This window comes from Pempheris klunzingeri, chromosome 24 (genome assembly GCF_042242105.1).
Source record: "Pempheris klunzingeri isolate RE-2024b chromosome 24, fPemKlu1.hap1, whole genome shotgun sequence".
In the NCBI taxonomy this organism is placed as follows: domain Eukaryota; kingdom Metazoa; phylum Chordata; class Actinopteri; order Acropomatiformes; family Pempheridae; genus Pempheris; species Pempheris klunzingeri.
Genome location: NC_092035.1, coordinates 13,673,884 through 13,688,800, shown reverse-complemented (window position 1 = coordinate 13,688,800; position 14,917 = coordinate 13,673,884). Strand labels below are relative to the sequence as shown.

Here is a 14,917-nt window from a genome sequence, read left to right as displayed (position 1 = left end):
GCTGCAGAGACAACACCAACATTAACAAATAAATATTCAGGAGAGCGACGCGTTAAACTGACATTAACCCAGTGATAAATGTTTTGAAGAGGGAATTAGAGACACAAGCTGCTATTTGGTTTCCTGCCACTAGGTGTCAGGCTTACGTTGTGGTTGCTGAGGGTGGCTGACTCCTTGGTGTCCAGTCTGTAGACGTTCTCCTGGAGCAGCCCAAACAGAGGGAGGTAGAGGGTGGCCAGTCTGGCCTGCTGGCTCTGGGACAACACAAATCAGACAGAATTCACGCTTAAGTCAAACCACTAATAAAGTATTTAGCAGACCCAGTTCCTTTTAAAACCAAAAGCACTGCAAAATAAAAATTAAGAAGAGAACTAGGCTGTAAAAAGATTGTCAGGTTGATTCTTTAATTAAACAAAATGTACGGGATGTTCAAATGATAGTCAAGGTCAAGCTGAAGGACTCACTTTCGCAGCGTAGCGGTCGTCGAACGTGTGTTTGATCATCAACCCCTTGAGCACCTGGATGGCGATCTGGCGGATCTCTCGGAACTCCTGAAGAGCGCCGCCCACCTCCCTCATCAGCAGCCCCACCAGGAAGTGGTTTCGACAGAAGTCATCGGTCAGAGAGTAGTCCAGCTGAAGATCTGTAGCAGGCATCGATGGACAGAAAAACCAGGATGTAGAGGAGAAGCAGAACTGCGCTCTGTCTAAATGACAGTGACATTAAGTGTGTGTCGTTTACCTTGGAACCTTTGAATTCTGCCTTTTCCAAATGGCATGGGCAGATTCAGAGGGACGAAGTGTTCATGGCTGCAAACAACCCGCAGGAACTCAAACTTAAACTCATACAAAGTCTGGTAGGAACACAAGAGAAAACACATTTCAGTGACACGTCTGTGGCTTCAAATCAGCTTTAACTTCACGTTTAATAACTTGGATGAAATCATTAAAAGGTGGCGGCAGGTGAGCCTTTTAACCTTGGGGTCTCCAGGCATAAAGCAGTTCATGTAGTTGTTGATCTGCTTGAATACGAAGCCTCTGTCCATGAAGGTGAAGCAGCGCTGAGTGAAGACGTAAGTAAAGAGTTAGAATCACAAAAAGGTGATTTCTTTAGGTTTCTGTCTCCCATCTTTATTTCTTTAATTATATCAATCATTAAACATAAACAATCTAACTCTACATTCCCTGACAATTTCATGTTTGCCCCAAACCAAAGGGCGATTTTTCCACACTCATCTGCGTAATAAAGGACAAAAAGGCACTGCAGGAACTGGGAGGAGCGCCAACCTTGATGAAGACTGCCAGGCTGTGGTTGGCATTGCGGGCTGCGTCCAGGTTGTCCTTGTACTTCTGGGTGATGTGTGGCATCAGCATGTTCACCAGAGTCTCCACTGCGTGGTAGAAGGACGCAGAAAAGCGCTGGTTCCTGGAGAGCTGGACGAGGGAAAGAAAAAAGAAAAGGGGATTCAGGCTTCGGGGGGGGGGCAAGGGGTTAAAGAAAAGAAGAGAAGGATAAAACAAGGCCTACCTTGACCTTCCCGCTCTCTATGAGATAATGAGCCATTGATTTCACCAGAGCTTCAAAGAAGTACCACGAGTGCTGCAACACAAACACCATGGAAGGATTGATTTACAGAACACTTAAGATTTCTGTCAACCTCTTGTAGGAAAATGCTTCTTTGTGTGAAATGAAAAAAAGGTGATGCACTTTGGGTAAGCTACCTTTACTGTAATAAATCGTACCTTTCTTTGTTATATAGATTTAAATACAGATATTAGGAGTGAGTGGAAGGTCTCTTATTGTCTGTAAATGAAACTGATGAAGTGTGTACAGATACTGTGTCTTCCCTGTGCTTTTCTGAAACAAAATGTGTATTTCACATATTTCTTTCTGGCATGTTAAATACTCTGCCTGAACATGGGATACCTTCAGCAGCTTGTTGCTGGTGAGGAAGTCTGTGGACGGTTTGAGGATGGCCGTCATGGCTTTAGCCAGCTCTTCGTGAACTGTTTTCACATTGGTGGAGGAATAAGGCTCTGGCTTAAACACGAACTGAGAGGAGAAAATCACATTGTGTCAACTTCAATTTCTATAGGAGCATGAATATGTTGTCAGCGCTGTGGGTCGTCAGCATGAATGTAGTGAGAAAAGACCACACCTTGACATAAGATCTCAAGTAGTGTTCCAGCCCTTCTTCGTGGCACTGTGCTACAACATGAACCATCACCCTGAAGAGAAAGAGACAGATAATGACATAAAGATATGAAAGAATAAGAAAGGAGAAAGTGAAGCGCTCTAGAAGGAATAAATCAAAGAAAAGAAAATACATTTATGCATTCAAAGGCAGCGACGCCTCATTTCCACACTGCGTACAGAGCTTCAAAGACTAGTCACAAACCCACTGGAGATACTAAACACAAAGCGATGTAAGTATACGAGCCATAGGTGAGTGCCTGATGAGAATAAGGATTGGGTTATTAAAGATGAACCGGGAAATACACTATGGAATGAAAACCAGATGAACGTGCTGTTGTTATCATTTTCTATGGATGACGTTTGTCAAGAGAAAAAGAAAAAGAAAAAGACCAAAGTATTGCTCTGAGACAGCTTTCTGCTGGTGGAAACCAGGGATATCACACACATGTGCGTAAGTGTGTGTGTTTTGGGCTTGCCTGGTCACGTTGACAGCCACATCCTCGTGTGTGGCTCTGGTCAGGACGCAGAACAGCTGGTTGAGGATGGTGGGCAGAAAGTTGACCATCACGTGACCCTCCATCGCGTGGAGACTCTGGGAGGGAGGTGGCGGAAGTAAGACAAGAAATAAATGAATGTAGAATGTTGAAATGTTCCTTTAAAATGCCATGTTACAAGATGGTATTTGTTAAGGCATGAACAAAGGGGTGTGCTCATTTTTCCTGGGGGCATTAGAAATGAACAATACCTTCAGGTATTTCACCAGCTCCCCCTCTAAAGCTTGTTCTGACACCTCCATGCTTTGACAGTGGTGGAAGAAGTTGTGCAAGTGCTGGTCCTAAAGGAAACATATTATTTGATTACACGTAAAAGGCATTGAGATGATGCTTTTATCCACTAACAAGGATTAACAGTGCGTATATACCTGAGTGTAAACTGTGGAAACAAGATGAGATGAGACTTTGAACAGGGGCTTTCCTCCATCTACCCATTTGATCTCCGAGCCAGAGTGCTGCAAAAATAATGGATAAAATAATAGTTCCTGCTCTGCATACTGAATGACAATGTGTTGAATGTGTTTATGCATTGGAGCATTTCTAAAATGCACAGACAACATGATATAACTATGAATCTATCATTATATAATATAAACTATCCACTTAGCCTTCTGTCTGTTTTTTTGTCTTGATCTTATCATACCACACATGTCGCTGCACATATGGGTATACAGAGGTGTAACTCATCCCCTGCCTGCTGTTAGTCACTCCACTAATTATCTCCTCAGTATATAAGATGGTCTTGCACATTAATTAGGTTTGCCAGTTCCTTAAAGCACCTTTAGGGAGCCAGCAGGTTTCTCTTCACCAGCCTCTCCTCACATAGGCTGAGAGTGAAAATATTGATATTAATTTTAGAAGTGTTTCCCTCACAAAAAGCTTGGCTACAGACAGAGGTTCATTTTCATTTCAATTGATAAACTGGCTGCAGCAAGAAATGACAATTAGAATAGAATTTCAAAATAAGCCACCCTGAGAGAAATCTTAAATTCCTTAAACACTTAAACCAGAGTGACTTAGTGGTTTTGTGTGTTTATTTTTTGCAACAGATGTCCTAACGGACCACTTAATAGGATTAATGTTAAAAACACGGGCATTGAATGTGAAGTCAGCACGAAGCATCATGCAGAAAATGCTTCTTTGATGAGCCACTTTTGTAGACATACGACAGCTTTAATTAAATTTACAGAAAAGCCATTAGCCCTGCATCAAAAGAAACAACACGGAGGGATCTTAACGGTGAGATGGCATTGATTGTTAGTTTAAAGTGGATTACATTTTGATGCTGATCAGATTTCACAGGCATTTGATGTGAAAGCCTGTTGGAGCTCTGCAAGGTCCCAATCCAATCACAGCTAATAAGATCTTTATCCAGCCACAAACTGCATCTGATCCTCTATGGTAATGTAAGAAAGCCCATCTTTTTTTCAGTTATTGTAAAAAATAATCAAACCTTGATAATAATCATCTTTTTTTACCTTGTTGACACCGTCCAGTGAGCCGAGGTACCCGGCAGGCAGATTGGCAGCCACAGGCAGCTGCTGTTCATTCATGATAACTCTGCCATCCTTTAGCAGAGGCAGCCATGCTGAACCCACTGTGGGTAAAAAACAGGTACAGCCATGTGTTTGGAAAGCAGTGGTGATACTGGGTTGGCTGCAGCATGAGGATTCGCATCACAATGTCAAATATCTCCATCTAATAGGGAGACTGACAACATCACAGTGTGTGAAGTAAAGTGTACCTCTTTTAAACTGCTTCTGCCCACGTTATCGTGGCAGATATTTACATGAATTCATGGTTTTGTTTATGGTGTTTACATCCAATGATGATAATGATGTTTACATCCAATGACTGAAAGCCACATCCTACCCGGAGTCTCCACCAGGTCTTTCTTCTTGCTGTTGCTGTCACAGCTAACGTGATAGAAGGTGAAGAGAAGGTGATGCTTCTCATGCAGCTGAGTAGGCAGCTCTATCTTTATCTGAGGATGAGAAAAAAAAAATCCTGGGGTCGGTTCCCTAATACAGAGGGAGCTTTGTTCGGGAAAATGAAAGTGAAAAATGCCTGCAGAGCATTTCCAGTGAGGATTCAGTGTAGAACTGAACTGTGCTCGAACAACATGAGAGGCAGTGAGCGGGAGCCCTTTACTTCAAAACACACTAACTGTAACTTTTTGACTTTGAGGATATCTCTTAGTGCATTATCTAGCTAGGTTATCTAGCTCTTTCCACCAATGCTTTCAGCCAGTAATAAGCATATTACAATGAAACTTTGATTATCGTGTAAGAGCATGAGCATAGAAATACCTCATCATAGAACTCAGGGTTCTGCTGGTGGTGCAGGACGGCTGCACACGCCTGTTTGCTGAACAGAGGACCTCCAGGACGACCGTAGATGCACTGCAGTCAATTCAAAAAGCAGGAGAGAGAGATGTGAGTGCATGTTTCTAAACACAGTCGTGGCTACCTGGTTCAGTGAATACAGTGCTAGTTCTTGGTTTGGCTATGAAGTCTGAAGTGAAGACCAAAGCCAAGACCAACAAGTGACGCGTCCTACACTAAAGGTACATTTACAAAAACAATAAATGTGTATTTATTAATTTCAAATAAATCTCTTCTAACATTTCAAATCAAAATGATCTAGTGAACCTGCAGCCTGCAGAGACCACGTTAACCAGACAAACAGCCAGAAGTTTCCATTCTACATGCTTTTAAATTTCATTATTTGGGCTCGGGAAAGATATCAAGTCGTTCCAGATCAAAAAGTCAAAGTGATTTCACAAGTCAGTGGCATTAAAGTCAAAGCTGAGTCGCAAGTCTTTTAGTCAGAATTCACCACACTCGAGTCTCGAGTTGAGTCCAAGTCAAACGTACCTTCAGCGGCTGGGCCTCCTCCTCATCAGAATCCTTGAATTCAATGGAAACGGCGATATTCCTCGCCTGAGCAGGAGAGACAAAAGTTAAAGACAGTTATAAAAGCAAGAACCAGTTCAAAGATCTCTCTACTGACCCAGAACCACTTTTTGCCAGAGACTACTGCGTCCATTCCAGATATCCATTAGTTGTATTAAGAGAGGGGAAATATTTCAGGTGAAGGATTGCCAGCTCTCATTTAATATAAGGAGGACAGAGAGAAGGCAGGTTGGTTTCCTGTAAGGAGCTGACCTAGCGAAAATATCAACCCAGTATTAATGTATTAATCAGAAGCTGCTCCTCTGTGAAGGATAATTCTATCCAGCTCTGCTGCTTGGCAGAACGAGCCTGAGGCAGCTGCCAGTTGTCTTGTTGGCTATACAGGAGCACATAATGTTGATGATCAGAGAATACAAGCCAAGCAAGAGCATCACTTCCCAAATAGGACAAGTCATATGCTTTGGAGGGATTTTACTGTATCTCACATGTAAAGGATAAAACACTGATCATGTATCCACCAACAGGAAAGCATCCATACTGCCGGTACCTTAGCAAAGGATTTCTGTCCGTCATATTTGAGGTGTTTTGGGTACACATAGAGGTGGTTTTTATAGATGGTGAATGGTTGGGAGCACTTGGCGATGCAGGGGACAAATTCCTCCACTTCCAGAAGAGCGCTGCCTGGCCCGTTGCCTTCAAAGTTCCTCACAGGGATGTAGGAGGACGTGACACAGTCTGCAGACAGGAAACAAGAGGAGTTACAGGGTTCAGGGTTACAGTCTGGCGATTATAAATAGATGGTTACAGGTGATTTTGTAAATATTTAGAGGGTTTACTGGTTACATCCGGGGCCACATTGTCAATAGTTACGTCTAAGTTCCCTAAGAGGACAGGGAGTTTGGCCATTTTCTCTGGTCTGTCGGGAAAACAGAGACAGAAACAACAATTACAAAATGTATTAAAAACCAGTAATAGTGGTATCTTGGAGAGAGGAAACAAAGCGTACTTTCTGAAGTCTGTGAGCAGTTTGAACATGTCCTCGTCTGACAGCTTGCTGCTGTCCTGCCTGTAGAGAGCCGAGAAACGAGCGCTTTTGTCCAAAGTTCCTGACGCATCTTTGAACACAGGCCTGCAGAGACAGAAAGAAAAATCATTGAATCTACTGGAGGAGGAGGTCATTTCAGTTCCACTCTAGTGGTTTAAGGATTTGTAACTCCCAGCGGGTTAACTTTTTTTTTTTGACAGTTTTCAGTCAGTTTATGTGCAGTATCCAAAATCTGAATCACTGTGTGGTACTGTGGCAAAGAAGAATAAGTCCCCTTGATCTTTAGAAGCTGCAAGTAATCATCAGTAAGTAAGTGTATGAGTCTATTTATGGGTCCGATGGGGCCGAGAGAAGGAGTGCCTGCCAGCCATTTTTGCAATCTAAACAGCAAAAATGGCTAATGGTTTTTACACTTTAAATTTTGTATGGATTAGAAATGAAATGAATTGAGTTAACTAATGAGATCCAGAGGTGCTGGTAGATGGATTTTGCAGCTTTTGGACAGAGCCAGGCTAGCTGCTTCCTGCTGTTTCCTGTCTTTATGCTAAGCTTAGCTAACAAGCTGCTGGTGGTAGTCTCACTGAGCTCTCTGCCACAAAGCAAGTGTCTACCTTTTTTGAGACAAAGATGAAGAAATACACAATGCTTTTCATACCTTGCAGCCCAGGCGAATGGCATCCTGTACTGTCCCAGTCTGCTGCAGGCTGTTTTAGCGTTCTTCAGCACCTTTTGAGCCATCTACACGTACGCAGGAGAGCGGGATTCGTTTCAGTAATTAATCACTTGAGATGACTTGAGCACACTTTAATTGATCCTTGTTGTCTCTGCTAATCTCTGTACCTTGGTGGAGTCTGAGCTCTTCATGTAGGGTTCGGTGCAGTGGGTGATCCCCCCCTGCAGGACCTTCTCAATCCTGGCCACCAGGAAGATCTCTGGATGGGGGCAGGTGACAGAGAACACCCCTTGTCTGGGGTACTGGAGAGCCCCCTCTGGAAGCCCACTAGCCTGCCTGTGGCCAGCCACAGGTCCATCACCACAGCCATTGATGAGCAAGTCCTGTCCGCTACTAGAGCCAGAAGTCATTTGTCGGACCAAAGGGTGGTTGAGATCCACATGGAAGTCGGCAGAGATCTTCCTACTGTTCTGGACGTCGAAGAGGGACAGGACTACATAAAAAGGCTCCACCTTTGATGAAAGAGGAGATGATGGAAAATATTTTTGTCATGAGAGTAGTAAAATGAGAGAAAGAAAGAGTGGAGGAAAGAAAAAAGAAAGTGACAATTTAGGTGATGCACATCCTTCCTAATGCACTTCTCATTTTCCATCAAGTCCAAATGTACCATTGATGTGATTTATCTTCCCATTCACTTTTTCCACCAAGCATTTCCATTACACAAACCCATTTGTGTGTGTGTGTATGTGTGTGTATGTGTGTGTGAGTAGCAGAGCGAATAGCTGTGGTTTCTCAGCTGAGGGCTGAGTGTAGAAGGAGTCCTCCTACGGAGACAGAGACCTTGAGGAGTGACGGCAGGAAACCAGCCTCAGACTGGTGCTAATGCATGGTGGGAGGCCCAGGCCGGTTGCCATGGTAGCTGCCATTCCTTGTGCCAGCAACACCAGTTTTGACAGGGGCCAGCCAAGTGGGCCATCTGAACTGTCTGTGATCTTCTTAACTGATTTAAACCTCGCCCTCGTTTGCTGAAGGACATTTCCTGGAATTATGCTGGAAGTGTGCGTCCGTACTTGAAATGCATGTGAAGTGTGCCTTCTATATCAACATCAATAAAAACACACTCGGCAGTTTCTAATTAACACCTCTGACATATGGAAGTATATATGACACTGTTTGTTTTTCAGTGAAACACACATTCGTTGTTGGTCCTTCTTCATTTTCTGCTACACAGCCCTGCAGGTTGAATGACAGGTCGTGACAGCTGACCAGGACCCTCTTCCCGAACTTCTCTTCAAACTGCCGCACGTCTGGCTCAATGCCAGAGAAGTCCAGTTTCTGTGAAAACAGTAGATGATGTCAAAATCGCCAAAACAGAAACCTTTGGTCAAGAAATCACTGACTGACAGGAGCAAAACTGACTGCGGTGCAAGTGAGAATTAAAACAGCTCTCATACAAAATGCACTGCTGCGTGGTTAGATATCATACTCACCTGTGTGTCGGGGTCCAAAGTGAATAGCTTCAAGCGAGCTTCACTCCTCATTTTGGACTCAATATCTCTGGCAGTCTGTGAAGAAAAAACATGTCCAGTTATTTGAAAAGGAAGTGGGATGGATATGATCATGCTGTCCACGTCGGAGGCCTTAGCTGGATATACATTATCAAGTTAAAGGACTGTATTTATATGCCAGTATGTATTTTGTCAAACTCTTTAGTTGCTCTATATGCTCTGTTTGTACCACTTGGAGGCACTACAACAACCTGTAAACACAACACTGAACCATTATCACCTTCAAAGTATGGCTATGGCTATGTCCAGCAGTCGCAGAGCAATATTAGAATTCATTCAATTTACAGCCATGTTTGATGAATGATGACAAACGTCCAGTATTGACTCTCTTTTGGTCTCCACCAAGTGCTAATTAAAATATCTGGTTCTTTAGCTGCTAAATGTTCCAATATGTTCATCAGCTGGTCACTAACCCTGTAGAGCTGATAAATATCTGTGAGGTCTTCACATTACATGCAGTCACATTTGATCGTGTTTTGATATAAAAATACTGTTAAATAAGGTTTTCCTCTATATGTTTGACTTGGTAAACACAGCCAATCAAAGACTACTCCTTTAAGTGTTTGATTTTAGACTGCCACGTTCCACTGCCGGACTCCTGTTCTGCACCACTGTTGGCCTCATCTGGCCTCTACATTTGGAGACCATACACACTATACCAGATGTTTGCTTGGTTAGCACCAACAGGGAAATGTGGGGACCTGCTTACAGGAAATACAGCTGTTTAGCAATTCCACTGAAAGCAAAGCTCCAGTTACAGTTCAGAGTCCTTTCAAGTGAAGTCACATCACACCTTCAGCCATCCAAAACACCTTTACAATACGTGGACTAATCCATATGGTGTGGTTTGTTGTGTGGTCAAACAGAGCAAGCAATGTTTTAGCATGTTACTATAGATGGAAAACACAGGCTACCTGAAAGCTGTCTTGAAAACTTCCAGAGGAGAGGTCTGTTTTTCCATGCTCCTCATCTGTTGGAAAGATCAACATGAGCTCTGTTAGTTGATGCAACTGGATAAAAATATGGTAATATGTTGGTCTGTGCCTCTCTGTTGGAGAGAAAACAAGAATTGCATGAGAAAAAGTATCGATGTTAGAGTTGTTTATGAAGCATGAGTGAGTGTCCTAGGGAAACATCCTAGACAGTAATTATTCCAGGGGTTACAGGAGAATTGAAGAAGCCCACAGGTGCAGCGAGCATCAAAAGCCATGGAGACAAACGACTGCAGACGAAGGCACTGTCAGGCAATAAATGAATATATGCAAAAATAACCGACCTGCAGAGAGAGAACAAACAAGATGTCAAAGAAATTTTAAAAAATGGACAAAAACACACCGTCGTGCAGGTCTCCGTTCCTCTTCTCCTGCATGGCCTGTTCGAAGCTGCTGTGGAGAATCTTGTTGAGGGTGCTGATCCACTCCTCCATCTCGACTTCACTGTCTGCAGCCAGCAGGAACGTGCTCTTATCCTGCATCTTCAGCTCAAATGCAAACCGACGCACTTTGCTGTTCTGAAAGAACACAAACGAAAGCATTGATTCCATTCATAATGGTCCTTTCAACTTTTAAATTACAATCCAGGGCCAATTTTCTACAAGAGTGTTTGTTCTAAATTCATTTAGTGGTTTTAAAGGCCTCACTGCGTGCAGCCCTTTACCTGAACAACCCCCATGCACGAGTCAAGGAAGATGGTTCCTTTGGGTTCCTTGGAGGTGTTCTCATCCTTGTAGAAGTTGAGGTTGTAGGATCCATCTCCCAGCTGGGCCAGATGGAAGTACCTCCTCTTGAAGGACTAGAGGATGAAAATAAAGAACGCTAACATCCCAAATGGCCTCTTTCTCTCTAAAAATACCACAAGGGTGGAGATGGAGCATGGGAAAGCTCAAGGGTAAAATGAGAAAGCACGGCAAGTTATGGGCTACCGTAACGTAACGGCTAATTTGATGTCCATATGTGCTGACAGAAAAAGACAAATAGACTGAAGATGACTCACCTAGCATTAATGAGTATGTTATACGAAGAAATAAGGTCTAATTATGATGGATTGGAAACACTTTTAACCCAATAAGACACTTAGTAAATCCTTATAGAAACCCTGAAACATTTCGCCCACTCAGTGTATTTACAATGTTTCAGTCCTCAGATCTTCATCAGACAAAAATGTATTTCATTTTAGTTTGTCAAATGTTGTATTAGGGTTTTCTGATGTATGAATGAGTAATTTTTAATGCCTTAATGGGTGCGTTCACTGTTATTTTTTCATATTTTTGCACAGAGCCTTATATAACCCTGATGACACCACTATGGCATCGTCAGTGTTATTTTGTCAGAAGCCTCGGAAGACATTATACAACTGTTTTCACATGTTTTGTCCTCGTGCTGAGTAAACTGAACCTCAGTGGCGTGCCCCTTTGACCGCGCTGGCTGAAAACCGTGTACTTAATTACAGTCAAAATCACCACAGTCACTACAGACAACATTAGGAGGGGTTGTGAGAAGCCGCGCTGCCTTTAGTGGTTCAAGCTGTTGCCGTACCCACCCGCATAGTAACACTGATTGCACTGTTCATGTTGCCTTTGTACAGCCAGCCGTGTTTAGACACTCCTCCCTTCTGAGATCCGAGGGAGGCTGTGTCCTGCAGGAGGAAAAGCAAAGAACACACATTAATACACATATTCTACCGTTAAAATAAAGTAAACACAGCTTAAAAATCTGCTGAGTGCCCTTAAGGCCAGAGGGAGGAGAGGCCTGCATTGACTGTCTGTTCAGTCTTAAGAAGAATGCTCTTCATTAAGATTAACATTTACATCGACATTGCACTTGTTTCATCTCAGGGGATTTCAGCCATGACGGCGTGTCCATTAAAGGTCACTGGCCTTCAGTTAAATCAATACCTGAAGCGAGGCAATTATTGGGAGGGGATGTACTCTTAAAATGCTACAAATGTCACGAAGATGTCAGCTATTCTAGGAAATGGTGAGAACATTGTAACAAAGGAGGGGACTGAATACTATGTTGTGCAATGAATTAAAAGATCATGTTTCTGCAGCATTCCCTTGTGATCGAGTTTGAACAGTTTGTTTGTGAGGCCTAGAGAAAGGCTAAACTTGTTGCCTTCATAGAGTCACTGGGTTTCAAGGGTTTATTGAAGAGCCAAACTGTGTTCCTCATCTGAGCAGAAGTGAATTGTGAGAAGACCTTTGGACAAATGGGGTTCCCCGAACGAAGAGGGAAGAACAATCAGGAGTGGTGGACTTGCCTCGTCTTTTTCCACGTCTTCATCCACTTCGAACAGGTGAGCTGCCAGTTTCTCAGGTCTCGACACTTTACTAAAAGCACAGGGAAACGCTAGCTTAGACCTCACACAAACACAAAACCAGTAACCCTGGATGCACATAACCCACCCCATTTAAAAACACACAGAGCCGGAGCGTAGCACATCGACAAAAGATGTGCTTTAAAGTTTCAGTTTTAAGTTTTACTTTAGAGCTTTAAACCTAGTGGTGAAAATGTCAACAGAGCTCACTTCCTGAATTTGAAGTGGGAGCTTTTTCTAAAGGAGAAGAGCTCTATGAACAAAGACCTTACCCCTGAAAAGATGAAGGCAAAGCCCAGTAAGTAGACAGAGGATTGTGAAGTCTTCTCTGGCTTGTGTTGGTAGCCAGTGCACAAATATCAGGACAGGTGTAATAAGATCAACCTTCTTAGATCAAGACAGGTTTCTGGCAGCTGTGATTTGGACCTGATAAAGACTCCATGTTGCTGTCATGGACAGGCCAGAGAGACGTACAATGAAATGGAATAATTCATTCTAAGTGTGATGAAAGCATGTGCAAGGACGTCAGCATCTCTATTGGATAGATTTGGATGGACCTTGGCTATTTACATACATTAAAAAAGGCGTGTGGCTGGTGTGGTTCAAAGATAAGAGAAGGATCAAACATTATTCCTAAATTCTTGACTCACCTCTAGAAATATCAATGTTTTAGAATAAAAAAATAGCAACAGATTTTTTTTTATTTCAGGGCTTTTATTACAGGATGTAGCTCAAAATACTGCAGCTGTTCTCTAAGTACAGCTCAAACCCCAGACGGACCGTTTGCCCTTTGAACTTTACAAGACTCAGCTTGCTCTGGGGAGCTACTAACATAAACAGTGTCAAGGCCAAGGCCAGGGCTTGTCTGGTTTTCACTCTACGATACTTTAAACATGGACACACAACATCTGCAAAGCACATTCCTGTCATTAAGGAAAGTGGCTCAACCAAGGACACATGCGGCATTGTGGGATTTCCTTTAAGCTTTAATTATATCAATAAACAGCAGTCCGAGAATAGCTCTGCTTATCTTTGGTCGAAAACATAGGAAGCCCTCTATTGTTGCTGTGGAAGAGCTTGTAGCCTCCAAGGCACAGATTTCCTTCTTTCTAGAGATCTGGCTAAAACATTCACTGGGCTGTAAACAGAGGGCAGTTTCACTGAACAACAATAATATCCACAATATTCCTTGGGGGGCTTTGCAGCATAGTGTGCTATGCAGTAGACTATAAGCAACACATGCAATTATGGATATAAAACTAAAGAGACAATTTAAAGTTACATATAAACAACTGGGCGGCATGCTGCTTTGAAAATGAACACATTTAGCCCAGGCTTTCAGCCCTAGGTGTGTATTCTCCTGAGCTAATGCTGATGACTTCAGTGTGACATCAGCGGGGTTAGTTTCTCAGTCTAGACAAAGATTCCTTCAGGGTCGCAGACGACATTATTTCACAGGCTCATAAACTGATCTTCATGTGTAAAATCAGTGGAGTGCCCCTTTAACACAAAGACGAAGCAGCACGGATGTCTCGCTTTAGCTGCCAGAATCTTTGTTTTTTCACAGTTAAAAAAATGATACTCTTAAATTCTTTGGACTTTGATTCAGACCATCGGCTCAATTATTGCTTCATGCATGAAAGCAGCTTGGTAGACTGTATTCTACAGTAATAGAGACTGCAGTCTGATGGCAGACCTGTCAGGAAAAATGTCTACACCTCACAGCATCGGTCAGTTAGCTCAATAACGCTCACTCACTTTGGGAGCTGGCGGAAGTCTCCAGAATACTCCTCATACTTGTAATTGACCACGTGCCAGTCGGACTTGTAGGTTTTGATACACTGCAGAGACAGAGAGGGAAGGGGAGGTGAGGGGTCATTTCAACAGGAGCGATTTAAGACATGTACTTTAATACATGGGCCAGGCACGGACAGGCTCAGGCTTCTAGCTTGGATGGATGTTGTAGGCAGATGTTAAGGAGCTTTAATAGGCACAACATGGTGAGACCACTAAAATGCATTACATCCAACTGAATTAGCAAGACAAACATTTATCTTCCTGCATGTCAGGCGCTGGAACAGTGCTGTGTTTCTGTCTGAATGATGCTGGCACAAATCAAGCATGGAAAGCACAACAGAAAATCAAATTTCATGTAAGCCTTACATGAGAAGACCCATTCGGACAGGATTAATATTACAGGGGGAGCTGGATAATAAAACATTTCCGCTCCTTCTGCATAGTAAAAGTCACTGGTAGATTACAGGACCTTTTGGAACAGACTACGATGAATGTGTTCACCGATTCTAAGAATTTATAAAATACACATGTTGACTGAGGCAAAGGGTCACTAAAAAGTGGAAAAATAAATTCAGAAACACATCATCCCGTTGGTGTAAGGCTGCACAGCTGCTCCAGATGTGGTTATGATGTAATTTCTGGCTGCATCCATGGGGGACTATCCCCTATCAGGCTCTATCAGGCCGCACCCCAACCATCCTCTGCACATGGCTCCTCTGAAACAACATGACGTGAACCACCAGTGAACTGTGGACTCCATCTGCGGCCGATCCACTGCATTGTCAGGAAACGTGAGGGCGGGGAACACAAATAGAAGTTCATTTAAAGGCTAACGGCAACATTTCTTACATGCA

The 14,917-nt window shown here is 43.0% G+C and overlaps 1 protein-coding gene across 1 annotated transcript in view; it reads right to left on the bottom strand.

The window, feature by feature from the left end:
• Window positions 1–14,917, bottom strand: part of dock9b (dedicator of cytokinesis 9b) — a 36,509-nt gene that overhangs the window by 14,049 nt on the left and 7,543 nt on the right. Inside the window, exons 4-31 of the mRNA XM_070855421.1 lie at window positions 14,025–14,107; window positions 12,210–12,279; window positions 11,490–11,585; window positions 10,608–10,742; window positions 10,287–10,461; window positions 9,866–9,921; window positions 8,874–8,948; window positions 8,578–8,718; window positions 7,551–7,895; window positions 7,366–7,448; window positions 6,672–6,794; window positions 6,502–6,581; window positions 6,213–6,400; window positions 5,627–5,692; window positions 5,060–5,152; window positions 4,623–4,734; window positions 4,229–4,347; window positions 3,119–3,205; window positions 2,942–3,031; window positions 2,673–2,788; window positions 2,159–2,228; window positions 1,927–2,052; window positions 1,528–1,599; window positions 1,287–1,433; window positions 977–1,060; window positions 742–853; window positions 465–643; window positions 147–254 (exon numbers count right to left, since the gene is read on the bottom strand). Coding sequence (XP_070711522.1) covers window positions 147–254; window positions 465–643; window positions 742–853; window positions 977–1,060; window positions 1,287–1,433; window positions 1,528–1,599; window positions 1,927–2,052; window positions 2,159–2,228; window positions 2,673–2,788; window positions 2,942–3,031; window positions 3,119–3,205; window positions 4,229–4,347; window positions 4,623–4,734; window positions 5,060–5,152; window positions 5,627–5,692; window positions 6,213–6,400; window positions 6,502–6,581; window positions 6,672–6,794; window positions 7,366–7,448; window positions 7,551–7,895; window positions 8,578–8,718; window positions 8,874–8,948; window positions 9,866–9,921; window positions 10,287–10,461; window positions 10,608–10,742; window positions 11,490–11,585; window positions 12,210–12,279; window positions 14,025–14,107 — 3,231 coding nt within the window. The remainder of the gene's footprint in view (window positions 1–146; window positions 255–464; window positions 644–741; window positions 854–976; window positions 1,061–1,286; window positions 1,434–1,527; window positions 1,600–1,926; window positions 2,053–2,158; window positions 2,229–2,672; window positions 2,789–2,941; window positions 3,032–3,118; window positions 3,206–4,228; window positions 4,348–4,622; window positions 4,735–5,059; window positions 5,153–5,626; window positions 5,693–6,212; window positions 6,401–6,501; window positions 6,582–6,671; window positions 6,795–7,365; window positions 7,449–7,550; window positions 7,896–8,577; window positions 8,719–8,873; window positions 8,949–9,865; window positions 9,922–10,286; window positions 10,462–10,607; window positions 10,743–11,489; window positions 11,586–12,209; window positions 12,280–14,024; window positions 14,108–14,917) is intronic.